The following is a 26,776-nucleotide window of genomic DNA, read 5'->3' as shown; positions in this document are numbered from 1 at the left end:
AAATTCCAAGGAATTTAAGAGCTTTAGGTCAGGAAACAGGGACTACAATCAAATATGTATTTCACAATAGCACACACAGATGTACCTGCACAAGTACATACTGATCTATGTACAGGGATATTCACTGAAGCATTGTTGGCAACCACACACAAAAAAAAACTGGAAATAATCATCCATGGTTATATCAGTTCAATATATTACTGTATAATCACACTATGAGATGTAACGCAACTACAAGAAAGATCATATACAAGTGATATAATGTTGATACATTAAATTAGAAGAGTATGTGGCAGAACAATTTGCATATTACTATTCCATTTTTTTATAAGGGAATATACAAATAGTCTTGTATATGTATAGAAAGCACTGGAAGGGCAACCTAGGAACCGTGGGAACTTTTTGGGGAGGGTGGCAAGGAAAGAGAGACCTTTATTTTTCATTTTCTATCCTATTTCTGTTTGACTATTTGCTGTGTGTATGCAGTCTATTCATAATTAAAACAAACTAATTTAAAATGATGGAAAAGTGAAGCATAGCAGGAAAAAGTAGTCAAGGGTAAAGAAAAATTTTCCCCAAAAGCTCAGTTAAGAACACTTCTTAACTGTACTCAGTGAATGTGAAGACCCAAAGAGAAAACAGTCTCTGTATCTTTTCCTTACTGTCGCTCAGAGCTAGGCCTCTACTTACCCGGTGAGGACCCAGGTCGGTCTCCTGCCCTGGCATTTGGACGTGATCTGAGAGGAGTGAGTCAGGTAAAGGAACCTTCTGGACCACAGACAACAGCCAGGCTCAGCAGGGATCACTGAGGTAGTGATCCAACCCCCTAAAAAAGAGCCAGCAGTTATTAAAAACATGGGACTAGAGCGGGGCAGACTGTGTTTATGGGTCTGTTCCTACGGTGGTGATGCTAACAGTTAAAAGGTCATGGAAGCTTGTTTCAAATTAATTGGCCTGCAGAGTAGGAAAAAAAAAAAAAATGACCCTACTAATGATCCTAGGTAATTCTGTCTTCTAGGTTACAGCAAGCAGCCCCCAGAATGGCCTTTATTGAAGCCTGAGTGACAAGAAGCCTGTAGCGGGCTGAGGGGGACCTGCTTGGAGAAAGGCCCCAAAAGAGAGGGGCTCTCCCTAACTCTCCAATGACATGGGAAAATTTTACTCATACAAAATTCCCTGGAAACCCAGCCACCCATCCACTGCAAGAGAAGGCCTAGAGATGCAGAAGCCAGAACCAGCCTCAGGCCACAGCTCTTTTTCCCCACGCTGGGAGTGCTGCCGCTTGCCTTCACCCCGACCCTGTATCCCCACTTTCCACTGCCCCGGATCGCCCAGGCTGAATGTCCCCTCTTCTCCTCCACTCTTCTGAGCTTCTAAGAGCTAACTCCAATGTGTTCAGCATATGGAAAAGTGAAGAACTGAACCCCTTCCACCCCTACCTCCCTAGGCAACCTGTAGAGCTCTTGAGCCCTAATACCAGTGTCTGGGAGGCGCGTAAACGCTTCCATTTTTATCCTTCCACTGCAGAAAATGCCCGGTTTCTTCTGGGAGACACTCAGACCCCTCGGGACAAGAGTGGCTAGAGAGAGGTCCAAGCTGCCCTGGGTGGGTGGGGAGTCAAGGCAGGCCAAAGCTTCAGATTTAGACAGTAACCACCAAATCCGACCTGGGCTACAGGTCCAAGGCCTTTTCCTCTTTCCTGCATGCTCCGCTCTGCCGCTGGCCCATCTTCCAATGTAACCTCTACAACCACCAAAGCAAAAGGCCTATCCCAACTCCATCCTCACGGCTCGATCCCCAACCCTCTGAGGATCCCGCTTCATGTCTCCTCTATTTTACAAAGCAGCCCTCCTTGCAGCCCTCACGAAAAGTTCTGCAGTGGGGTCCCCCAGCGCGGGGCCCTTCCCCAGACCCTTAAAGAGAAAGTTCGTTTGGTGGGCCATACCCGGGCAGCGCGGGCCCTGCCGTGGCCTGGTTCTACTTGTGTTCTGAAGTCCCTGACCACCGCCTTGAGTCCAGACCTCGTCCAGGGGGCGGCGGTGCAGGGGAGACCGCACGGCCTGGCCTGAAGTACGGCCGCCCCCATCCCTTCCCGGAGTCTGGGGTGGGTCCCCGGCCGACAAACTCAGGAGGGGCCGCGCCCCCGTCCCCTACGCGCTCACAAACGCCTTAGTCGCCCGAACCTTCGGCCCCGCAGCGTTCGGCTGCAGGACCGCGACACTGCAGGGCCCCAGCTCTGCGCGCTGCGCTCCGGCCCGTCGGCGCGGGAGGACGCGCGGCCGCGCCTGCCTCGGTGGCCGCGCGGGGTAGGTAGTTGCGGGGACCGGAAGGATGGCGAGGAAGTCGGAGAGGGTTTCCTGAGATGAGAGATTACTTCCGTCCGGGCTGCGGCCTCTCTCTGGAGCCGGCTCGCCGGGGCTCGGGGAGCGGGGTGCGCGGGGCTCCGGGCCGCGCCTTGCCACCTGCAGCGCCCGGGTGGGCCGCGGGGGCCTCGGCGGGACGCGCTCGGCCCTGTCGCAGGAGCTAACGTGGGGGATCCTTGTAGGTGGGAGCATTTCAGAGCGCCCAAGCCATGGTGGCCAAACAGCGGATCCGGATGGCTAACGAGAAGCACAGCAAAAACATCACCCAGAGGGGGAACGTAGCCAAAACCTTGGTAAGGCGGGGTCGGCGCCTGCCGGGCAGAGCCGGGCAGCCGGGCGGGGTGGGGGCGGAGGTGGGGGCGGGGCCGGGCGGGTAGCGGCGCAGGGTCCGGCCTCCCTGCTCCCGGCCCGCCCCTTCTGCGGGGTCCTGCAGAGTGTGGGCTGAGAGCTGGGCTCAGGGCGGCGCGGTCCGCTTGGCGTCCTCGTGGGCGGAGAGGACCCTGGTTGGTCGTGGCCCCTCTGGGAGTGGCCGCCTGGCTACCAGGGAGGTGCAGAGGAGCCCTCCTCCCCGCCGGGAGACAGCTGAGCCTTGTCCCAGGGAAAGATGGAAAGCCTCATCCTTAGGAGCCAGTGAAGTGACACAGAGCCTGGAACCTAGTATGTTCTCCACCGTTTGTTGAATGACTGAATGAATGAATCAGTGGTTAAATGGAGGCCACTTTTCATCTCCTCCTCCCAGACTCCACTCCTGTTTTCCCTCCCCAACAGACTTGCACCAGGATCAGGTTTCTTTCCAGACCCTTTGTTAGGGTTTCCATGGAGATGTTGAAAGGGCTCAAAATGGGGAGTGAGATTTGGACCCACATTCTCTCCAGCCTCCTTTTTCTCTTTTACCTCTCTTCCAGTGAAACCTCCCTCAGCCCCTAGGCTAAAGTCTAAGGGTAGCATTACTACTCCTTCCACTCGGTGAATTCAGACTCATTCTGATGGTGTAACTTTAGAGACCAGTTTATTGTCAGGCGTTCGGTGGCCTTAGAACTGTAAATTGAAGGTTTGTAACTGGACTTTTAAGTAAAACCTGTGCCTTACACTCAGGAGTTTCTTTTAGCAAAGCAGATTATCTTCGACAGAAAATGCAAGGCCTGTGACTTTGGACATTCAAAGGCATGAGTCGCATGGGTAGTTTGGCGAAGTTGGTCTCCCAGTATATGAGCAAAGGCGCCTGGGATCTGTTACCCCATACAATTAAGTGGAAATCCAGCTGAAGCTTGGAGTTTGGCTGGGAAAGCTTGCAGATTTGATGAATCAATTCCTTTTAGCCAAAGAAACTATACTGGTTTGATTAACTAAGCAAAAAGCTAGATCTGTAATCACCACGCCAGAATTCTTGCAAAACCAAGTAGTATTATGGTAGAGAAACTCTAGGATCAAACTCAACTCTACTCAGAGCTTTATACACAACTCTAGACCTAAGTAATCCTTAAAATTCTCTCATTTAGGAATTAGATCACTTAGTTGTGATTAGGGCAGCAAATGTCAAGATGCCATCAAATTGGAACCATTTTGTCACATTGATTTATGTTTTCCCTGTTTTTACTGAGAAAAAAAAATGGCTGCCCAGGTTGACATTGAGAAGCAACTTATAATTGATGTTAAGGCATGCAGGGTTTTATATCCCTAAGAGATCAATCCTTCCTTCTCAAGGGATCAGACCTGCTAACTGACACGGTGAAAAATAACTAGTCATGTGGCTCTTTTTCATGAACTAAAAAAACAGAGTTCAGTTGTCAGATCTCAGTTGACAGCTTATCTGATTACAAAAGTAAGAAGAAAACAAGAACTAATTTCTAAGGCTGTTTTATCCATTAGGTTCTGTAGACTCAGTGTCTGCCACCTCAAGTTCTTCCAAAAGACTAGAAAACGTTTGGGACCCAGACAAAAATTATTGGCTCCAAAATAAAAGAAGAAAATTGAAAAATTGGGAAAACACTGTTTAAATACCTAGAAAAGGTACCAGTCACCTGCCATTCAACTCAATGTCCAGAGCTACATTTAAATTATATTTAATGTTCAGTATGAGTTCATTTTAATATGCTCTGATATGTCATGGGATGGCCCCCAAGAAACTCTCATAGTGTCTTGCACCTATAAGAGTTTTTAAATGGCCCGGCTAAATTTGTAATGAAAGGTTTCCAGACCAAGTCGCAATCAATGTTTGCTTTGCATTGGTTGGGGGGATTTTGGTTAACTTTATTGTAAATAGATTATTATCCAATAGAAAAATGAAATTTTCTTTCAAAGAGAAACTTGATAAATCCTAAATCTAATTTTCTTAATTACAAATCAAATATGATTATACTTTGTTAAAAGTAACTTGCAAAAGATCACTATTCAGGATGAAATTCATTAAACGGGAACATATGTATAGATTCCAACTGAAAATTCAGACTAATTATTCAGAAATAAACTTGTTTAATTGTATGCAGATGCTTCAGTATTTTATTATTAGCTAGTAGCTTACGGATAAATTAATATTATTCTCCCAGATAGCAGACTAATCCAAGAAACAAGGCCGGGCATGGTGGCTCATGCCTGTAATCCCAGCACTTTGGGAGGCCGAGGTGGACGGATCACCTGAGGTCAGGAGTTTGAAACCAGCCTGGCCGACATGGTGCAACCCTGTCTCTACTAAAAATACAAAAATTAGCCAGGCATGGTAGCAGCTACTCAGGAGGCTGAGGCACGAGAATCGCTTGAACCCGGGAGGCAGAGGTTGCAGTTAGCCAAGATCGTGCCACCGCACTCCAGCCTGGGTGACAGGGCAAGACTCTGTCAAAGAAAGAAAGAAAGAAAGAAACAGAGAAATGGAATAATCATTTTGTGATTATACAGTAGTAACTTCTCCAGAATAAAGGGAGAATTTAAATTTCAGAGTTCTGAGTTACCCTACTGGTATCTTAATCATAGGGAAAGCCATCCCCTGACATTTTTGGAGCCTCAAGAAGTAGCTAACTCATGTTTGGAATAAACCATGTCATTTGCAGAACTGCTACTAGTTTTCCCCACCTTTTCCAGCCATAGAGTCAGGTTTATGTGAATTGTCCCAATGGGATTGTGCTGGGCACCCCTTCTAAAAAGCAGTCACCCAAAGCTGTCAAAAAAAGATATATGGGGCCGGGCGCGGTGGCTCAAGCCTGTAATCCCAGCACTTTGGGAGGCCGAGACGGGTGGATCACGAGGTCAGGAGATCGAGACCATCCTGGTCTACACGGTGAAACCCCGTCTCTACTAAAAAATACAAAAAAAAAAAACTAGCCGGGCGAGATGGCGGGCGCCTGTAGTCCCAGCTACTCGGGAGGCTGAGGCAGGAGAATGGCGTAAACCCGAGAGGCGGAGCTTGCAGTGAGCCGAGATCGCGCCACTGCACTCCAGCCTGGGTGACAGAGCAAGACTCCGTCTCAAAAAAAAAAAAAAAAAAAAAAGATATATGGGTACTCTGATCAGCCAAAGTTCCCAAATAATGTTGATTCCCTGGAGAATGTCATCCAAAAGGTTTTTGTGTTATATGCTCCAAGCTCTACATGCTGATCATCTGTTTTTTCTGCATATGAAAAATAAAGGACTCTATTTGGTATCTGTCCTGGGCAAATAATTCATTATAGGCTCCTGAATTCACTTACTAGCTTTGCTGGAAATAGAGATAAAACGAATTTTTTTATATAGCATTAGTGGCACAACAGTAACAGAATAGATTTTTGGACAACTGTGACAAGTTCCTGGGTAGGTGGTGGAAGAGGGTGCGAAGGGCGAATGTCACACTTTGTTCAGGTAGCTTTATGAATGTTGTTTACCGGATCTGATCTTGGCCTGGCCTTAAGGGCCCAAAAATGGCACAGTTACCTTACACAATTATTAAAGATTGATTTTGTCCTCATCTGATTAAGAGCAGCCACTGATTCCTCTGCAGTGTGATTTGCCGGCATGTAAGTGGTGGTAGATACAGGCTTAGTCAAAGACAGAGAAGTGAATGTCTTAATCCTTAGTCAAAGTCTACCTGCAGTTGACACTTTAATCCGTATTTCTCGTGTAGGAGAGATACAGGGATAATCCTACACCAATTAGGAAGTATTACTAAAAAGACAATATCCTTCCTAGAACCTGCGTTTACTCTGCCTAACCTAAGAAATCTTATTTAATGAAACTTTTATGTTTATTTGTTCTTCAATGAATGTTTATTATCTCCTATGTTTAACTTCTGTGCCAGACATTTCTATACATAACTACATGAACAAGACATAGTCCCTGCCCTTGTGGGGTCTACAGTCTCACAGAGAGACAGATATTAAACACACTATCACAGGAATAAATATAGACCTAAAAACTGTGGCACACGTTATCAAGAAAAAGTATATGGCCATACAAGTGACAAGTAGACCCAAGTGAGGTAAAAGAGAAGGGCTCTTTGGTAAGCTGAAAACTAAAGAACTGTTGCCTTTATCGATGATAAAACGAATTCCTTTTTGAGAAGCCAGTTTATATTTACATTGGCCTAGAACTTAATTTTATATCTAAATACAACACATCATAGATCTTGCAGAACTTAATTTTATATCTAAATACAACACATCATAGATCTTGCAGTTTTAATATATGATAAATTTTCTAGGAAAGCAACTACAATGAAAATCAGAGGAAGATTATCCTTTTTTAAAGAAATTTTTGTTAGAAACATTACTAAACCTTGTTCAACATTTCAAAAACTTACATCCTTGATGATAGCACCACTCATTTTTTTTTGAAACCTATTACATACCTTCAGTCTGAATGTCAAGCTGTCATATGTGTATGGATATGAACACACTTTTTAGCCCATATTTTACAATGTTGAATATAATGTTTAAATATCAACAACATTTAATTGAAATCTGAAATTGGGTTTTATGATATCAACCACAAATCAATACTTGTGAACGTTCCACTCTACCAACACGTTTTTCTTTGTGTGTTTTGACTGTGAATTCTTTAATGTATATTGAATGCAGCCTATTTTTCAAGCTAATCAGAAAATAATTAGTGAGTTATTTGGTTTTTTTTTTTTTCAGTCTCCTATTCTATTTGAGAAGTTTACTTCTTTTCTGATGCATCTCTCAGAAAATATTTGTTGTTCTGATTGATTTGGGTTTAAGGACCAAGCCCCACCTGCGCATAGACCTGGAGGTGTTTTGTCTGTGCTTTTGGTTTGAAAAAAGCCGGAGGTCTGTAGGGCTTCATTCATGCAGCTTTGACAGTCACCTTCTGCTTGCCAGAGAATTCAGAGACCTCTCCCAATTGCAAGCTTTATTAAGGCTTAGGAGTTTTATTACAAAATACTGCTTCACTCATAACCATTCACAATTGCTGTGGTGCTTCTATTGTTCCAAGGATTTCCACTGTACTGACTTCCTAATTTGGGGGTATGTAAAAGGTTTTGAGAAAATGTCTGTGATCTCTGATCCTGCTTGGAATTCACAGATGCAAAAACTAAATATCGAATCTGTTCATGGGAAACAGCCAAGCTTTGTAATGAGGCAGACCTACATTTGAATCCCAGCTCTTGCTCAAGTTAACAAACTTTGAACCTCAGTTTCTCAACTCCAGAATGGAAATAATAATACTTGCCAGAAATAATGAATGCAGACTGCCTAGTATAGTGCCTGGCACAGAGCATACCTTCAGCAGATGCAAAGTTATTCTTAATATCATTTTGGTTCCTAAATCACCATATTGGTTTATGTATTCATACCATATCTGTCCCCAGTTACAGTTCACTGAGTTACAGGGATGTTAATAAGGTTATTGATGAATTTTTGCAAACCTATCTCAATCCTTTTAATGGACTTCATCCATCTATATCTGTCCACTGAGGGATTGAAACCAAGTCTGTCTCATTCACAGTAGAATCCCTAGCACCTAGCACAATGCCTAGTGATACTCAAAGAAATGTTTCTTGAGTCAATGAACCTAATCTTACTTTTTCCCATTCCCTTTTAGAGGCCGCAAGAGGAGAAATATCCTGTGGGACCATGGCTGTTGGCACTGTTTGTTTTTGTTGTCTGTGGCTCAGGTATGGGAGTTTCACTGAACTTATATCCCATGTTCTCCGCTGGACTTTGAAAAACATGTTTTCTTCACAAAGCAAATAGATGAAAAACATATTGGTCTGGGATTCAAGTTTACCACTGCCTTAAACCTTAATCTTAATGGGTTTTGATTTAGTTTCTATTCCAAATATAGGTAGAGACAGAATTGATACACTATCAAATCCTAATCATAAAATGATTACACTGAGTAAAGCAGCTGTATACACTGTAGAGGTCAGTAAAGTCTTTTTGTGCAGACATAGCCTTAAAAGGGCATTAGAACAGAAGGTGAAACACCTGTCTGCCTGTGATAAATCCACATTCCAGAGAAAGGGAGAGGCCTTATGCCTTATGAGAAAGTTCTCCAGAACTCCTAGATATAACTGAGCCTTTGACCCAAGGCTTAAGGTATGGGTCACCTGATACTGTAAGGTGGCAAGTTGAGAGCTTTACTTAGACACATGCAGATACACACACACACACACACAAATGCAGGGAAGATGAGCAGAAGCATTGTACCATTGTTTCTAGTTACATGCTGAACTAGCCTTGACATGGTTCCTGATCCCCATATGTTGGGTCTCAGAAATCCTTGTAAGTGTAGGTCACTTCTTCTAACCACACAGCATATGCCTTTAGGGATTCCCACCCTCCATCAGCTCACTGTTACTGAGGGCAGGAAGGCAGGAGGTCCACATCTTCCTGCTTAGGCTTAGGCCTCCCAGCAAGACAGCCTCTGCCCCAGTGACAGGAGAAGCCCATAACTAAAGATGAATCATGCATTCAAACCTGAAATCATGAAAATTTTTTTAAAAATTTAAGATGGATCAGTTCCTTTTATCTTGAAGAAACCACTCTTCCAAAGAAGCAGAAACTCTTAGGAGGAAGGAAGGATCCAAAGTACTTGGCATTATTGTTGCGTGTGGCTCAAATATTTGAAAGATGATTTGTCATTCCAAGATGAGAAAATCTTCCAAAGAAACACAATTCTACTCTATTCCCAAAGAAGTATCCTTAAGGACGTCTTTTAAACAGCTGTTTACCCAATCCCTGTTTGAATACTTCTGAGGATGGGGTGCTCACTTCTTCAAAAGCCCATTCCATTTCTGCACAGCTGGAATTCTATTAGAAATGTCTCTCCTGTTTTAAATTACGCTATGCTCCTTCTCAGTTGTTCAGATTTTAATTCCTAGGATAACACAGAATAGACTCGTTCTTCTCTAAGCACCTTGAATCATCAGATATTTTAAAGATGACTGCCTGGTGACTTCTTCTGCAAACTAAGCTTCCCTAATTCTCTCAACCTTGCCTCATAAGATGTGGTTTCTAGACTCCTCTTCTGGATCTGCTCAATGACTTTCTTAAAGTATAGCATCTGGCAGCGCATGCCTGTAATCCCAGTTACTCGGGAGGCAGAGATTGCCATGAGCCAGGGATCGCGCCACAGGCGCGGTGGCTCACACCTGTAATCCCAGCACTTTGGGAGGCTCAGGCGGGGAGGATCACGAGGTCTGGAGTTCGAGATCATCCTGGCCAACATGGTGAAACCCTGTCTCTACTAAAAATACAAAAAATGAGCTGGGCGTGGTGGCGCGCACCTGTAATCCCAGCTACTTAGGAGGCTGAGGCAGGAGAATCTCTTGAACCACTGAGTTGGAGCTTGCAGTGAGCCGAGATCACACCACTGCACTCCTTCCTGGGCGACCGAGCGAGACTTCGTCTCAATTAAAAAAAAAAAAAAGTGTAGCATGTACAACTGCAGAAGGTGGTCTAGAAGCAGTGCGACCACCACAGAGGCAGTAGGATTGTCACTGCTCTTGATTTTGCTCACCACTCTGCCTCTATTAATGTGACCCAGCCTTGCAGTTACTTTTTAACATTTGCAGCACATCCTTGACTCACTTCTAGCTGACGGCCAGCCAGGTGCCACCCAGCTCTTCCTTACATAAACTTCCTACAACCCTGGAGACACATCTACATACCCCTTTATCCCAAAGTCTCTCCTGTCTCCATCACGTATTATTTTATTTTACTCATGGCCCTCATCAGCAGTTGCAGTTATTTAGTTTACTTACTTATGTTCATTTCCCTCCAGTAGGATATAAGCTCAGGGGAGGCAGTGTTTATTTTTCATTTAATTTGTAGGTCCTAGTTTAGTATTTAGCACATAGCACTCAGGATGGATGGATGGATGGATGGATGGATAAAGCCAGATATTCCTCATACTGTAGATATCTAGTTGACCTTTTTTGAGACCTAATATAAAACTTTATTACTTTTTTATATTCTCAAAGAAGAATGATTACTTCTATTAAAATTTCATTGTTGGTTATCATTTATCTTTTAATGCCATGTCCATAAAGTTCAGAAACATAGATGAACATGTATAATAAATGAATTATTACATTATAATATATAATATGGTCAGTGACATTACATGAGATATTCATGTATTGTCCTTCATTAGTAATGCATAAGTCCAAGCACTGTGCAAAATTGCAATGAATATGGTACGTTAATGCAGTATTTCCATCAATACCTACATATTCATCTGTGATGCATTGCCTCAGATGATCTGTCTCTGGTATTCAACTAAGAACAAAATAAAAACAAAGCTATGCCTTTATCATACCACAGGAAAATCAAGATAATAAACCTGTACAAAAAAGTTAGCTATGTTTTCAGGCTGTATGACCAGTCTGTAGGTTATCAGACCTTGAACTTTGAGCCTCTCATCTACTTACCCTTTTCTCCCAACGTTATGGTCTCTGAAAGTATATTATTCTTCCAAGTCACTGATAAAAGTCTAGACTTGGAGAAACACACAGAACACAATTAGAGATAACCTCTTTCAGGTTGACTTTGAGCCTCTAAGCAAAACTCATTCAAGCAATCATCATGTCTTGAGGGTCCCCTCTGTGCCTGGCACTGTGCTGGGCTTTGGAAATACAATCCCGTTTGGGTGCTTGCAGGCATTGGGAGAGGCAGATAAGGAAACTGTCAGTTGCAGCCCAGGGAAAGCACACTGCGATAGTGACAGCAGAGTTTACAGGGTGCTTGGCCAGCGTGGATAAAGAACTTCTAAATCGTACTCAGCAGAAGAGAAAGTTTCCAAGGGGAGGTGCTGTTTAAGCGGAGTCTTGAAGAACAGACAGCCAGACAAAGGGTGTAAGGAAGGTGACTCTGCATGGGAACACTATGTGGCGGTGGCATGGTGGCTTCAGAGAATGTGCTGGGTTCAAGAATATAAGGTGCTCAGAATGGCCGAAGCCTACTCTCAGGCATCCCTGAGCCCAGTGACCATGCCACCTGTATTGTCAAGGGTCTAAGTAGACAAAGATGTATATAGGCTTCAAGATACACTGTGGCCTTCTCCAGTCTGCCCCCTTAGGCAGCCTATAAGCGAGAAAGCCAGTAGAGTCATTTGGCCTGGCTTATTCCTCTCAAACCCATGCCAACTCTCAAAACCCATCTCTTCCTTTTTGAAGGGCTTAAAAAACTATTATATGGCCTAAACTTTTGCCTGGCTTACTAGCCCATACAGGAGGACCTGTATCTTTCCCTCTTGGGTAAATTGAAACATTTGCTAACAAGCATCTTTTGGAACTCTCCTGGTCTCCAGCGGTTTCCCAGGGATTAAGTACATTAGCTCTGCCTCTCTGGAGGTTTGTGCAGGGCCATGGGATGTGAGCCTGCAGGGCCTGGAGATTTGGATGAAAGGGCCTGAGAGGACCCACTCTTATTGTGATACCACAGCCCCTGCCCTTAGTGCTTAGGGCTCTTTTTGTTTTGTTTTGTTTTGTTTTGTTTTGTTTGTTTTTTTGAGACAGAGTCTCGCTCTCACCAGGCTGGAGTGCAGTGGCGCAATCTTGGCCCACTGCCACCTCCACCTCCCAGGTTCAAGCGATTCTCCTGCCTCAGCCTCCTGAGTAGCTGAAACTACAGGCGCCCGCCACCATGCCCAGCTAATTTTTTTTATTTTTTATTTTTTGTTTTTTTTCAGTAGGCACGGGGTTTCACCATGTTGGCCAGGATGGTCTTGATCTCTTGAGCTCATGATCCGCCCACCTAGGCCTCCCAGAGTGCTAGGATTATAGGCATGAGCCACTGCGCCCAGCCGCCCAGGGCTCTTTTAATGATGCTGATTTAAAGCTTTCTGGTTATAAAGCCATTTTGCTTTTATGGAGAGGTTAGACATGAAACGAGACTTGAGCCATCTTACTTTCTCTGTCTTCTGTTAACTTGCTATCATGATCCCTAAGCAATGGGCCTCATGCCTTTTTTAATCAAAACTAAAAATAATTACCACCAGCGTTTTTTTTTTTTTTCTTGCCAACTTTAGCAATTTTTTTGTAAGCCTCAGCTCAAGTTGGGCACAGTTCTCACAGAAATGTGTCACTCTTCTCAGCTTGTCCTTGGTACCGTGCCCTTCCTTCTATCTTTGTACACGTCCCTTTCTAAACAGAACATGTCATGAGAAACACAATAGCTCCTTTAGATCCGTCCCTGTTGCCACTTCTCTGGGATTAGTCACGATTCATTTCATCTTGCAGAGCCGACTATTCCCTCTTGAGTTTCTCCCGTTTTAGGGTCACAGGCCGTAAGTGCCTACCCATCTTTTCTCTACATTTAAAAGAATGTGCAGTCCTCAAGTCTAGCCCATTTGTCAGCTGCTTTGCTTTAGGTAATGAGCTTTCTGGTAGGTGCTAGGATAGTTGAAGCCCTCATCAGTGGTCTGTCTCACCTCTGTTCCAGCTTTGTAATCTGAAATAGGAAAATTCCCTACATCTCACGTCTGCCTAGCTGTTTGCAGTATGCACACCTGCACCTGCACACCTGCCCCGGCCTGCAACACTCAGGCCAAATGCACTGGAGTGTCTTGTAGGATGTCCACATCTCTGCAGACAGGCCCTTTTCCTATTCCTTTCTATTAGCTCTCCTTTGAACAAGATACACCCCTATGCCAGGCTCAAGTTCCATTTCACCAAGTTCCAGTGGGACCTTGGAGGTCATATGGCCTTTCTTTGAGTTCATGTGGTTGGTTACTCTTATTTTGTATGTTTTTATACAGATGCTAAGGAAAAAGGCGAAATCTTCTAATATTAATAAAGGCGTTGATCATTTATGTGAGTCTCTTGAAAGTCTCACTTGCTTTCATTACCTTACTCTATTAACCCACTTTTCTCATTGATGATTGGTTGGGCGAAGTGCTCTTTTTAGAAATAGTGCCAGTGTACCTAGGGTAAATAAATATTCAGGTCAAGCAGACAGTAACGAATGCACATTTTATCTGTTTTTCTGGCTGTCTTCTGGGAAAGAGTTAGGACTGGTAAGAAGCTGGCATTTAAGTATGTGCTCACTTATTGGTCACCCTTTCTCCATTTTATGTGGAAAAGCAGCTTAACAAGCCTGTAAAAAGTCTACAGGACCCCTTTCTTATAGAGAGTCGGGGTTCACTGCTATCACTTGCCTCCTGTTTCTCAGCTTCTCTCCTGTGGCTTCCTCCTCCTCTGCATGTGCTTTTCATGCCTGCCATCCTAGTAAGAGCAAGATAATGAAAAGGAAGGAATGATGACTGGGAGAGTAGTGAAGGGACACCGTCCAGGCACCCAGAGACCCCTGACATAAATACGCACTCAGGGAGTGCCACCCCTCATTGCAAAGCCAGATGGGAGCAACAGACCTCCCGGAGCTGCCCCACGCCCCCACTCAGATCCGAGCACAGCCCAGCCCTGTTCTGTCTTAGGCACTTGGTGGAAACCTCTAATACATTGCCCTGGTGAGAGGGAGTTTGGGGAGGTTATCTAAATACACCCTCTTCAGAATAAGCAAATTTCTACTTTCCATGATTGCAAAAGTTCTCTTAGGCAAGGGACTGCTTTGAAAACTGACCAGTTGGCACTCAGAATAGGAGGCCTCTGAAGGGAGGATAATTTCAGGATCTGCCAGATGTCAGCTCCGAGCCTAGATTCACTCTTGTCAGCTGAATGACCTTGGACAAGGTATTTACTCTTGGTATTGATTCCCTTATCAAGAAAATGGGGATAATGAGCAGCCTTCCCAAGGTGTCCTGGCGTTGAGTGGCTCTGGAGATCTAAGTGCAGGCCCATAGCAAGCTCAAAGCCTACAGCTACAGTCACCACCACCTCTGTCCTTGTAACCCTCATGGGAAACAGTGGTACCATGGGACTCCCGGTTGTGCTGTGGGGTGCTTCAACTCGCACACACCTTTCATCCTTCCAGGCTGTACATTCCGTTGCAGACTCGACCTCTCACATGGGTCTTAGTCTCTCAGCAAGCCATGGGCCCTGCCTCTTCACTCCACAGATGAGTGGGAGCAATGTAAGTGATAACACTTTGGGTGCATGAGACTGTTTTCCCACATGATAAAGGTCTTCCCCACAGAGGGAGAAGGAACACCAACATGCAGACCACAATCAATGAAAAGCAGTTTGTCCTTTAATTTGAATATCAGGAAAAAAAAATGTGAGTTTCATTTCCTTAAAGCAACCCCAATCCACCACTCTTTTGCTGTGAAAGTTATCTTTATGAGATACAAAAGCTTTGGGAATAGTATATTCTTCTGAAACGTGGTATTATCCAATTAGAACATCTCAGGGCTATATCTCGTTTCATTTTGTTTAATTTGATAACCAGTTTTTTTTTTCTTTTTTGAGACAGAGTCTCACTGTTGCCCAGGTGGAGTGCATTGGCACCATCTTAGCTCACTGCAACCTCTGACTCCTGGGTTCAAGTGATTCTCCTGTCTCAGTTTCCCAAGTAGCTGGGATTACAGCCATGTGCCACCATGCCCAGCTAATTTTTGTGTTTTTAGTAGAGACAGGGTTTCACCCTGTTGTTGAGGCTGGTCTCAAACTCCTGGCCTCAAGTGATCCGCCCTCCTCGGCCTCCCAAAGTGCTGGGATTACAGGTGTGAGCCACCGCACCCAGACAGTTTTATTAATATATAGATTATGTAAGAAATCAAAAACCCATTTCTTAATCAATACCTGTTATGAGTCTGCTGAGATTATTAACCCAAATAGGCCATAAACTTCTTGTCAAACCTTAGCCTGGATTTTGTTTTGCTTGAGCCTGTTTAACTGGCTGGATTTGTCTCTACTTAATCTACTAGGACCCGGATCAACATCGAAGGCCAAGGGATTTCAGTGCCCTCATAAGAGACTTTGCCCTTTTTTTCTCTCCCCTTTTAATAAACGTATTATCTTCCATTTCTGCAGGCAGTGGGGCCTCTTTCCAGGTAAGCAGCTCATCCTGGCTCTGCCAGTGCCGGGTTTTGAAACCTGCCTCTTTGGAGAGCTGTTTGAGAGCTTCTGAAGAATGCTTGCTTTTATCTCAAGACTCAGAGGCAAGCATTAGCTGGAACGTCTGTCTGAGACTGTTCCCCACAAAGATACTGTCACACAGATAGGTCAACTGCTATCTTCTCAAGGCACTTGCAGACCTGACACGCTTCCCCAGCCCATTCATGGACCTAGTCACTGCTGTTTGTGCTCCGAGCCCTCTCCTCTGGGTGTTTTCTTTCCCTTTTGCCCCCAGCTCTTGCATGAGCCTTACTGAGAAGGACTCTCAGGCTATACCAATGCTTAGTGGGAAAGTGGGCTGCAGTTAATTGGTAATGTCTGTCCTGAACACCGTATGGCTGTCAGCGCCACGTTCTCATCTTTGCTATCCCTTAGCCTAAACTTTTTATAAGGTTATTGCCACAGTATTCACAAGATAACTGTCTTCGACATTTCCAACTTTCCTCTTTGACCAGAATGCCTCCTGGACTTGGTGAAATGAGGTCTTTTCCTTAATATGCTACCTGTTTGGGTAATTTTATTTAGAGTCAGCCTATACATGTTTCTTGTGGTCTTACAGTATTATTTACCCTTTCTGAGTTCTTGGGTGTGATACCCTATGTTGACAGGATGCAGTAATCTGAGATGGCACTCTTTGCAATGCGGTTGTATTTCTCTCTGTCCTGATGCCTCAGTGATAGTTTCAGGCAGCATCAATGGAGTCACCATCTAATTCCCATCATCCTTTGACTGTCAGAGAGAAACTCTTAAATACCAACCATGCCCCAGTTCCCTCCCTCAGACTATTTCTTCCTCATGTATTCCTAATTTCAATTTTATTTCTCTTTCTCTGGCCAACCCTGATATTCATTTCCTAATGAGAGATTATGAGAATTTTAATGGTGACTAAAGCCTGGCTATTCTTGAAACTGACAAATGTTTATTTCCCATCAAAGGGAAGCCTCTGGGGTAACAGGATTAGCTAGTGACTGTTATTTTCTTCACTGTTTCCTATAGTTTCCAAATTTGTCAGTCAGCATATATTACGTTTATAAGCGAAAAAAATGTGTTTTAAAAAAAATCTAGACTAGTGGTTTTTGGTCTTTTTTTTTTTTAAAGCTGCAGAACTTCGTTTAAATCTCAGAGAGAAATAAATGAAAGAGCAGCTGTTCTGGTTGAAGTGAAGCCTGTGTATGTTTCTGTTTGCATTTGTGTGTGTGTGTTTGTATATGTGGGTTTTTTGTGTGTGTTTGTTTCCATGTCTGTATTTTTGAATGTGTATGTGTTAGTGTGTTCATGAATGTGTTCATATGTATATGCATGCATATGCATGCTTGCATGTGTGTGTGTGTGTATAGTATACCTCCCTATGTTGCTGGATATTATGACTTTCTCATCCCCAGAAGGGAGCACACATCTGGACTCTCTTTGCCCATCAAATAGGAAATTGTGCCTGGCTCCAGGGCTGGCCTCTGTTATTGCAGTTAATGCCTTTCAACAAAGAGCCTGCGAGGTTTATCAGGCACCATCCGTTGGGAGTTGCTCCGCCGTTTCTGGGCAGGGACATTCCTTTCATCTGTCAGTTAACAGGCGGCACTTTCCCCCTGTATTCTCCAGGGCCTCTGCCTGCTGCGTGGCAGGGGAGGGGAGAGAGATCATGTCACAGACAGGTCCTTTTTCAGGACAGCATTTTCAGAACAGATGTGAAGAAGTGATTCTCTGAGATGTCCTTGGGAGGGCCTGAATCCTCCCGTTCTCCCATCCTTGTGTTTTGGATGGTCCAGGTCTCTCCCTGTATGATGTGCTGGAGGCCTCTCCATTTCTGGAAGGACCACACCCAAACTTTCCCCAGGACTGGCTGTTTTGTTAAGGATGGTGTGGAAGAAGAAAAGTACAAGTCACAAACATGCCAGGGACATATGAGAGGCCAGAGACATTCTTTTCAGTGCTCTCTCTTCCCACTCCCTGTGTGGCCACCAGTTTTGTGGCAAACTGTCTTTGAGCCCAAAGGTTAAGGAGCCAGAATGGAGCCTTTTGCAACAACTAAGAAACATTTCTCTGTGAACTGTTAGCTGCTCTCTGAAATCTTTTGGGTACACAAAATTTGAGGAAGGTCTGTATTTTGTGGTGTACTGGGTGAAAGCCACCACCTTAGCATGTGCACATGCCATAGTGGGGAAGTTAACATGGTTGCTAAGAGCTACAGCTTCAGGGCCAGACTTTGTGGGTTTGAAACCACCTACTAGCTATGTAGCCTTGTCTAAGATACTTACACCGAATCTAAGCCTCAGTTCTTCTCTTCTTAAAAGAGAATGGTACTGGTTCCTAACTCCTGGGACCCTTAGGACTGTTAATCCCGAGGATTAACTGAGGCAATGCATGTGGAATGTTTAGTGGAGTGAGAGTGTTGGCTTTATAAGTGTTTGCTGTTCTTGTAATTATGTTTATGGTCTGGCTCACACTGCCTTCCCACCTCTCCATCTCCCTGGGAAGGTCCTCACCAAAGCTCTGAATGCTTAAGAGGGAAGAAATAAAATTTTGCCTATTTTGATAGCTTTGCTTTTTGATGGTGAGAAAATTTGTAGTGGGTGAACATAGCACTGAGATATTGAGGAACCTCCATGAGCCAAGACCAGCGGCCCCTGGATAGGTAAAGGATAGGGTTTGTAAACCAGAGAGTCAGTGGCGTCACCTCTGCAGGGATAGCTAGAACTTCTCTAAGTCTAGAAAGAGTTATTTATAAACTGGCCCATGAGGGTGAGCAAGATCTGTTTGTACAACTGTTTTGGCTACCATTTATTGAGGACTGACTTCTTGTAATGCCAGGCCCTACACATACATCTTCTCCCTTGGTCACACAGTCCCTGCAAAGATGCCATTACACTCATTTTTCCAGATCACGAAACTGAGGCTCATAGAAGAAATTGGCCAATGTCCCATAGCTAAAAAGTGAGAGAGCTAGTCCCCAAATCTAGTTCTTTCAGACTCTAAAACCCATCTGTTTTCCATTACCCTGCATTCCCTCTCTCTTACGGTTTCCCTGAAAGTTCTATGAAGCAAAAGTTTTCCACCAATTTAGGCCTTTAGCACATGACTGTGTATTGAAAAACACTCCTGCTAAAACATCCCCTATTTTTCCTGCCAGAAAAAGTGTGTTTTCCAGAGGTTCCTGATGTGCAGCCATCCTGGTTCTTGCTCCCAGATGGAGAAAGACCTGACCCAGCCACAGGCTACCTCTTGGTTGGGCCACCGGTGTCCCCACTCACCCCCCGGACACTTGCTCCAGGACAGACTTGAATTCGCCATATTTGCAGGTCAACCACATAAACTGGCCTTTCCTGCAGACTGCCAGAACTTTCTCAAAACTGTAACATCCAGAGGGAGTCACCGCCACCCTGGACCGGCAAGTGGGATGTTTAAGGAACTGGCCGGCCCCGGGACGAAAGACTGAGGCCATTCATCTGCTCTGGAGTTCATCCTCGGGATCTGAGAGGCACAGCCTGGAGAAGACATCTCATCAGCCATCGGCTCCCTTAAGGTGACCTGCGGCCTTCTTTGTGCCCTGGGGGCATTTGGGCTTGTGTAGAAGCTCTCTCTCAGAAACTCTTTCTGCTATTTTAATGTGGATAGAAAGCTTTACATTCTTCGCTAATAACATCTGGGTTTTAATAGCATCTTGTTGCCCTCGCCTGTCTCTGGCATCTCTCTTTTTTCCCTCTTCTCCATCTCTAGAGAAGCCACCAGAAAATGGCATCTTGCTTTTGACTTTCTTTGTGCTGATTATTTTAGAGAACTTAATGATCCACTTTGCAATGTCTTGTCTCCTAACATTTCAGCTTGTTTCTCAGAGGGCCCATACTTTGCTTTCTACCAGCTCTTTCATCATTTTCATTTTCTTAAATGAAAAATAAGCAAAACGGTATGATTTCTACATTGTCTTCTTCTCCTAAAGGATATTCTTCTTCCGGCCTCTCTTAATCTCTCTTCTCAGCAACTCCCTTGATCTCCTTTATCATCGATTTATTGTCAATAAAAGTGGCTTTAGGAAGCCTCCTGTTATCTGGCAGGGTTCCGGCTTTCTGACACTTTCCTATGGGACGCACTTGTTATGTCATCCCTGTGTCCTTCTGGCACCCCCCCTTAGCTGGGGAGGGTCAGTCTCCAGGGTGAGAGTGGGCTGGGATGGCCCATTCTCAGGCCTTTAGGGGTTTATGGTCTTGTACTTCCACTTCGGAGACTGAGCTTTAGAGACATTTGGATCTAAAAGCAGCCATTTGATGCTGACTCTTTGGGTTTGCAGAGTAGTCATTTGAGGTTTTTAAAATGTATTTTCTTCTGTGCTTTTTGCAATCATTCACTTTTCAGTAATTCAATAATATTTACAGAGGACCTACTTTGTGCCATCCCTGGTCCCTGTTATCCTGGAGCTTGTAGTCTAATGGCAAAGAAAGATGAGTTAATCAAGTAATCACACCAAAACACTTTCAATTCAGCCATGAAACTGTACAATTTCGGCCATGAAACTATGTAAAGGAGAGGCACATGGGGCTATGAAATCATATAATGCAAAGGACTGGTGTACTCTCAGGTAAGTGGTTCTCAAAGTGTGGTCCCTGGACTGGCATCTCAACATCCCCTGTGAACTTGTTAGAAACACAGATTTTCAGTCCCTTAACACCAGGGCTTGGGGAAAAGGTGTCCAGCATTTGCGTTTTAACCTGTCCACAAGAGACTGTGATGTGTGCTCAAGTCTGAGAACCTCTGCTCCAGGTGATCAAAGAAGTCTTCTCTGAAGACATTAACATTTGGTTGATGAAGGAAAGCAGGGAATAGGGTAGGGTAGAAGTATTTCAGACAGAAAGAATGGCATGTGTAAAAGCCCTGTGGTCTCACTCCTGTAATCCCAGCACTTTGGGAGGCCGAGGCGGATGGATCATGAGATCAAGAGATCAACACCATTCTGGCCAACACAGTGAAACCCTGTCTCTACTAAAAATACAAAAAAATTAGCTCGGTATGCTGGTGCGTGCCTGTAGTCCCAGCTACGCAGGAGGCTGAGGCTGGAGAATCGCTTGAAACCGGAAGGCAGAAGTTGCAGTGAGCCGAGATCGTGCTACTGCACTCTAGGCTAGTGACAGAGCAAGACTCCATCTCAAAAACAAAAACAAAAAACAAAACAAAACAAAAAAGCCCTGTGGTGAGAACAGGGAGCTTTTGAAAACATGAGGGAGTGCCCCAAGCAAGGAGAAGAGTGATACAAGGTGAATCTGACAGGTCTGGACAGGGGCCAGGATGTGCAGGTCATGGAGGCCTCATCAGGGATTGGGCAACGAGAAGCTTTTGATGTGCAGTAAACACGGGAGTGACAATATATTATTTGCTTTTATTGAAAGGATAATTCTAGCTACAGTATGGAGAAAGGATGGAAGAAGAACAAGAGTCGAGCACTGGGAGGGCCTCACTAGGGTCTTGGGGAGAATGGTGGTAACTTGGACTAGGGTGGCTTCTGAGGAATGGAAAGAAGGGTGCATAATCACAGGATTCCCAGGTAAAATCCACAGGTCTTGGTTATCAATTGGAGGTGTCAGAAAGGACTGTGGTGTTTTGAGTCTACATGCGAGATGGAATATAATGATGCCAGTTTTAGCAGTGGGACGAGATCATGAGAAGGTCCTGTTGAGTCCGAGGTACCTCTGAGCCACCCAGGTGCAAATATCAACTAGATAGTGGAAGGTGTGCTGGAGCTCAGAGAAGTCAGGGCTGGAGATACACATTTGTGCATCATCAACAGCTAGGTGGCAATTAAAACTGTGGGCTGGGAGGCATTGCCTAAGGAGGAAGAATGTAATGAGAAGAAAGCTAGTAACGTTCATTGCAGAATGTCAGCGCCCATGTTTAATGGTCAAGTGGATTGTTTCCTCTAAAATAAGCTTAGAGGAAAGAGCCAAGAGAAGGAGGAAAACTAGAACCTAGAAGACCATGCTTTCACAGAGGCCGAGGGAAGAGAGTTTCCAACAGGAAGTGCCCAGCAGGAGTGAGTAGGGGGTAAGGCAAGAGAAGGTGGAAGAACGCCTGTTACACTAAGCGACTCAAAAGTCATTTGTGACTTTAGCAAAAGATGTTCAATGGAGGGAAGAGAGCAGAAGCTAAAATGAAGTGGATTGACGCGAGAATAGCAGGTAAGAGAGTGCAGAAAGTGAGCATAGACAGCTCTTTAGAAATGGTTGTGAAGAGGAAGAGAGGGCCCTGTGGATGGGGATGTGGAGTCAGGGACATAGCTCTGGTGTGTGTGATTTTTGCAGTGGGAGTGCTCCTAGCATGTTAAAGCCTAAGGACTTCGTTGAAAGGGGGAGGTTGAAAAAAGAGAAATGGGATCATCTAAGGTTACCAAGGGCCAGGATCCTTGACACAGGTAGGAGGATGCAGAGGCTTCGTGGGTCTCGTAGCTCCTGCTCTCGCCTGGACTTTTCTGAACCTCTGAGACCTGCCCACGCCCTGATCGCCTGCCCTGGAATGCCTGCTGTCCCTCCCTTTCTTGGCATCTCTCCTCCCCGCTGTCTCGCCTGCCCACAGTTCCTCTCCTGCAGCCTGCTCTGCTGTTTTCTCAGCTTTGTTCACCCACTGTTAAGTTATTAACTTGTCAGGGTCTAGACTCCCCGCTTCCTTTCCCTCTTTTGAACTCACTGCTGGCTCCCTTCCCATTTGCCGCCTCAGAAAGTCAGCATTTGGAAGGCGGAGGTTACTCTGCAGGTCAGTATTGGCAGGTACACAGGATTACAGTTAATATAATTAGTATAAGATGTGTACGTTTTCTTAAAGACCATGATACAACTGAAAAAGAAATAATAAACACAACCATTTCTCTGTTATCTTGTGGAGGTAAATGGTGAACTTAAAAAATAGACTTTATTCAAAGTAGTGTCTCCAAGAAGGTTCATCTGCGAACATGTTAAGGATCGCTGGACTCTTACATGTTAATTCATGGATTCAATTATGATCAGGAATGATCCTCAGTTTGTAAAGCAAACTCAAAGAACTAGATACGTTGTTTTAACATCAGTGTCGCTGTTCTGAGACATACAAACTTTATCTTAGATTTTTTTTTTTTTAATTTTAATTTTTATTTTTTTTGGAGACAGTCGTGCTCTGTTGCCCAGGCTGGAGTACAGTGACGCAATCTCTGCTCACTGCAACCTCCACCTCCCGGGTTCAAGCGATTCTCCTGCCTCCCAAGTAGCTGGCACCACCACACCCAGCTAATTTTGTACTTTTAGTAGAGACGGGGTTTCACCACATTGGCCAGGATGGTCTCCATCTCTTGACCTCGTGATCTGCCCACCTTGGCCTCCCAAAGTGCTGGGATTACAGGCGTGAGCCACCGCACCTGCCCTTAGATTCTTTAGAGAGATTTGTAACAGTTCCTTAAAAAAGAATTGCGTGGTTTCTTATTATTACCTAGAACTTTTGAAGTTAAGAATTAATTTAATATGGGGGCTGTATGGATTAAGACAGCGATGGTTTCCTATTTGTTGACTTACATCCTGCTGATAATTTTTTGTCTAAGGGCAAGAGTAAGTAAGAAGTAATATTTTTGAGCATCTACTTATTTCATCATATTTATTCCTTGCCATCCTTTGAGGTACTTATTATCCACAGTTTTACAGGTAGAGAAAGTAGGCTCAGAACTGTGTAGTAATTTCCCAAAGTTCACAGCTTTGTAGGGTGGCAGATAGTGCTAAGCGCTGGTCTGCACGCTGGGACACGGAGAAGCAGCAGTTGTTGAAGTCATGGTAACAGTGATGATTGCAGGAGCTACCAGGCACCGAGTCCTCCATGTGTGAGGGCCCTTCCCATATGTCATGTGGTTTAATCCCTGTGACAGCCCTGCAAGGGCCATGATCCTCGTTTTACAGAACAGGAAGCAGCCTCAAAGAGGTTAATTATTTGTCCAGTCACACAGCTTTTCAGCAAAGAGCTGATATTCAACCCAATTCCATTTGATCCTAACTTTCTGCTCTAAAGTCAACTTGTTTGTCAGGATTAGCAATAGTTCCCTGATCACAAGAACAAAGTCTGAGGCATGGTAGATGTAATTTTTTTTTTCTAATGTTGAATATACAGCTGCTTCCTGGCATTCCCATTGAGCCACAATGCAGAATGTTTATCTAATTTTTACTCCTTGTGAGCCTTGGTGGGGAGGAAAGGAACATCAGATATTTCTGCAAGCTTATAAATTGTTATAGGGTACTTTCTCTTCCATCTACCAACAGCCCCTGTGAAGACCCGCCCAAGAACCCAAACTTAGCTAAGAAAACATCTGAGCACATCCAGAATTAAGTATCACAAGTTGTTGAACCAACACCTTCACCATATCTACAGATGAATCCCTGACACTCACATGGAGCTGATTTACTCTGATTTGACTCATAATTCTAACAGTTTCTGTTTTCAGCTTAGTCTGTAGCAACAAAATAATAGTAGAGGGCCCACTGCAGATGGGTATAGTAATACCGGAGATGAGAAGAAAGAGACCCAAAAAATGATCAGAAGCAGAAATGAGAGCCCAGAAGTGCAGCTGAGCAGAAGCATTTCAGTGTCAGATCAGACGCTGCCTCCTCTGTAGCCAGATCACAGCACATCTCATCGGTTACTGGTTTTCATTATGGTGACACTGAACATTCATGGAAAGTTGGCATTGAAACATGTTGGTATCTATAATTCAGAAAGGTAGTGATGATGGGTGCAGTGGTTTTAGGGGAAAAAAGCCAAAAAATACATTCGTGTTTGTCTACCCTTAAAACCCAGCTGTCCAAGAACAATTCCCCAAGGTTCTGTGCATCGTTTCTCTTTGTATCCTCGAAGTGCAGTGTCTGATACATAGGATGTGCTCACTGATGCCGGATGATGAAACGTTGAATGACTTGTATCCTAGGGTTCTGGATAACTCTGTTTTACCGTGGATCCTGGATGTATTCCAGGATGACTTTATGAAGCCGAGAAGGGGTAAGACCCCTGAGAGCTCAGTGTTTATTCTGTTTTTACACATGGTTAGATGAGATAATACCCACCCTCCTTAAAAAAAAAAAAAAAAAAATTCAATCCATGGTAGTTACTCTTATCATTACTGTCATCTTTGTCAACACTGACCAAGGTTGCTCACGGGGGAAGATGTGAAAAAGAAGTTGGGATCTTCCTCTCCTGGGACACATTTGAAACCCAATAGCTGGAAGCAGGCCGAAGCTATGTTACCAGCTCTCATCCACATGGGCAGGGGTCCCAGGAGTTCTCTGTTGACAGTTATTAACAGACCCTTGACAACCCCAGTTATTAAATATTGAGCCCTGAATAAATCAGTGCTACTCTCCATGAGAGACAGCTGCCTTTCAGAGAGTTCCATGTAGTGGGAAGATACGCACGCATGGAGGGTTCTGGGCAGCCAGAGGCCGGGCCCTGTGGGCTGCTCAGAGCACCTGGTCTGCCTTCCCAGCACAGAGCTGATTGTTTTACAGGTCACAGCCATTTTGAAAAGGCAGACTCACTGACCTGTTTAATGAGTGCAGTTTCTGCACGAAAGCCCATATCCCTCTCCCAGGCAGCCCCAGAACTTTGCTGGGGAAGGGGGCCAAATCTCCTCTCAATGCCTGAGGGATTTCTGGCCTTAACTGCTGGTGGAATTAGCAGGAGTTATCTATAAATCCCTGAGGCATCCATCAGCCGACTGAGCGAGGCTGCCTTTTTAAAGAAGTTCACTGACCTCTTGTTAACTTAACTCCTTGTTAGGAAATATCTAATCAGCTGCGAACTAACACGTCAAGGCCCAGGGGTCTGCAGCAGCCGGGCTCACTGTGGGCGGTTTCCAGCTGTGTGCAGTCTGGTGTCTGAGCTGTTGTGTTTTCCTCTTTCAGCTATCTTTCAGATCATTCAGAGCATAAGGATGGGCATGTGAGAAGGCCAGGGCTATTTGACACCACCTGCCTCCCACTGGAGAGGGGAGGACCACGGAAGCGGTCAGCCAGTTTCTGCGGGAAGCAAGCAGGCCACGCGGAATAGAAAACATCGCTCCCCCACTTGTTCCCTGATCACTTCATCGTGGATGTCAGACCAAATTGCCTTCTCACAGGACATCTTGGTGCATCCGTGTTCTCAAGCGGAAAGGACATTTTGCTTTTCTGTTGGCAGGATTAGTAGCCACGCGGGTCGTCCGCAGCAGTGCTGTCTTTCTGGCTTTTCTCTTGGTTTCACTAATGCGTGCATGTGGCCCTCTGAACGATCACTGGTTTACTTTCTATAGATACAATCTCTCCCCCATTGAGAATTGGTTTTACAAATAAATGCCTTCTTTCAACCTTATACCATGTGTGGGTTATAGTGAGAAAACGAAAGTGAAGAAAATAGCAGAATAGCTCAAGGAAGGTTGGGAGGTGGAGAGACTTGGTTATGCAGTTGGAGGAGGGGCAGGGAATCTGTGAGAGGGGAACCAGAGCTGGATTTACTCAGCAGGTCCCCGGCCAGACCCTCAAGATCTTTGCCTGAATGAAGCCCTGGGCAGTTCTAATGACCTTGCATTTTCTACACATTTGATTCTTCTTTTTTTTTTTTTTCAATATTTTTATCTCGTCTTGTTTGTTCTTCTCTTTTTCAGTTCAGAAAAGGCATGTGCAATGTATGCGAAGGTCCGATTAGTCTTTATCTCCTCTGTAGTCTGCCTCGGAGCTTAGCACAGAGCAGACGTCCCAGGCCTCTTGGTGAGAACCCTCCAACCCCAGGGCCCAGCCTCAGCCACTCCAGAGCTCTGGGTAAATCAGGAGCCTTGCAGCCCTCTGGGGGATCAGCTGGCAGAATAGGTGGGTGAGGCCCTCTCCCTGGCCAGCCTCCCCCACAGCTTCTCAAAGCATGGTGTTGCCAAAGGAAGTTACAGGGACAGCCACAGGATCACTGGTAGGATTAGAGGCGGTCACCCTGCAATATGAAGCATGCTTTTGTTTTTATT

The 26,776-nt window shown here is 44.8% G+C and overlaps 1 protein-coding gene across 5 annotated transcripts; it reads left to right on the top strand.

The window, feature by feature from the left end:
- The first annotated feature begins 2,071 nt into the window (after window positions 1-2,071).
- On the top strand, window positions 2,072-26,136 carry SERP2 (stress associated endoplasmic reticulum protein family member 2). 5 transcript variants are annotated; one of them, XM_033176993.1, is made up of 5 exons: window positions 2,072-2,306; window positions 2,546-2,656; window positions 8,394-8,466; window positions 19,101-19,324; window positions 25,692-26,136. In XM_033176993.1, the coding sequence occupies exons 2-4, from the start codon at window positions 2,573-2,575 to the stop codon at window positions 19,235-19,237; spliced, it is 294 nt and encodes a 97-aa protein (XP_033032884.1). In that variant the 5' UTR covers window positions 2,072-2,306; window positions 2,546-2,572; the 3' UTR covers window positions 19,238-19,324; window positions 25,692-26,136. The 5 variants fall into 5 exon arrangements, with proteins under 5 accessions (XP_033032884.1, XP_033032885.1, XP_033032886.1 ...); XM_033176994.1 differs by having other exon boundaries at window positions 19,101-21,965; XM_033176995.1 differs by having other exon boundaries at window positions 2,204-2,306; window positions 19,131-19,324.
- Window positions 26,137-26,776: the final 640 nt, after the last annotated feature.

Source organism: Trachypithecus francoisi, unplaced genomic scaffold (assembly GCF_009764315.1).
Source record: "Trachypithecus francoisi isolate TF-2019V2 unplaced genomic scaffold, Tfra_2.0 Lachesis_group18, whole genome shotgun sequence".
In the NCBI taxonomy this organism is placed as follows: domain Eukaryota; kingdom Metazoa; phylum Chordata; class Mammalia; order Primates; family Cercopithecidae; genus Trachypithecus; species Trachypithecus francoisi.
The sequence above is the reverse complement of the archived record's forward strand: the minus strand, read 5'-3'. Positions and strand labels throughout refer to the sequence as shown.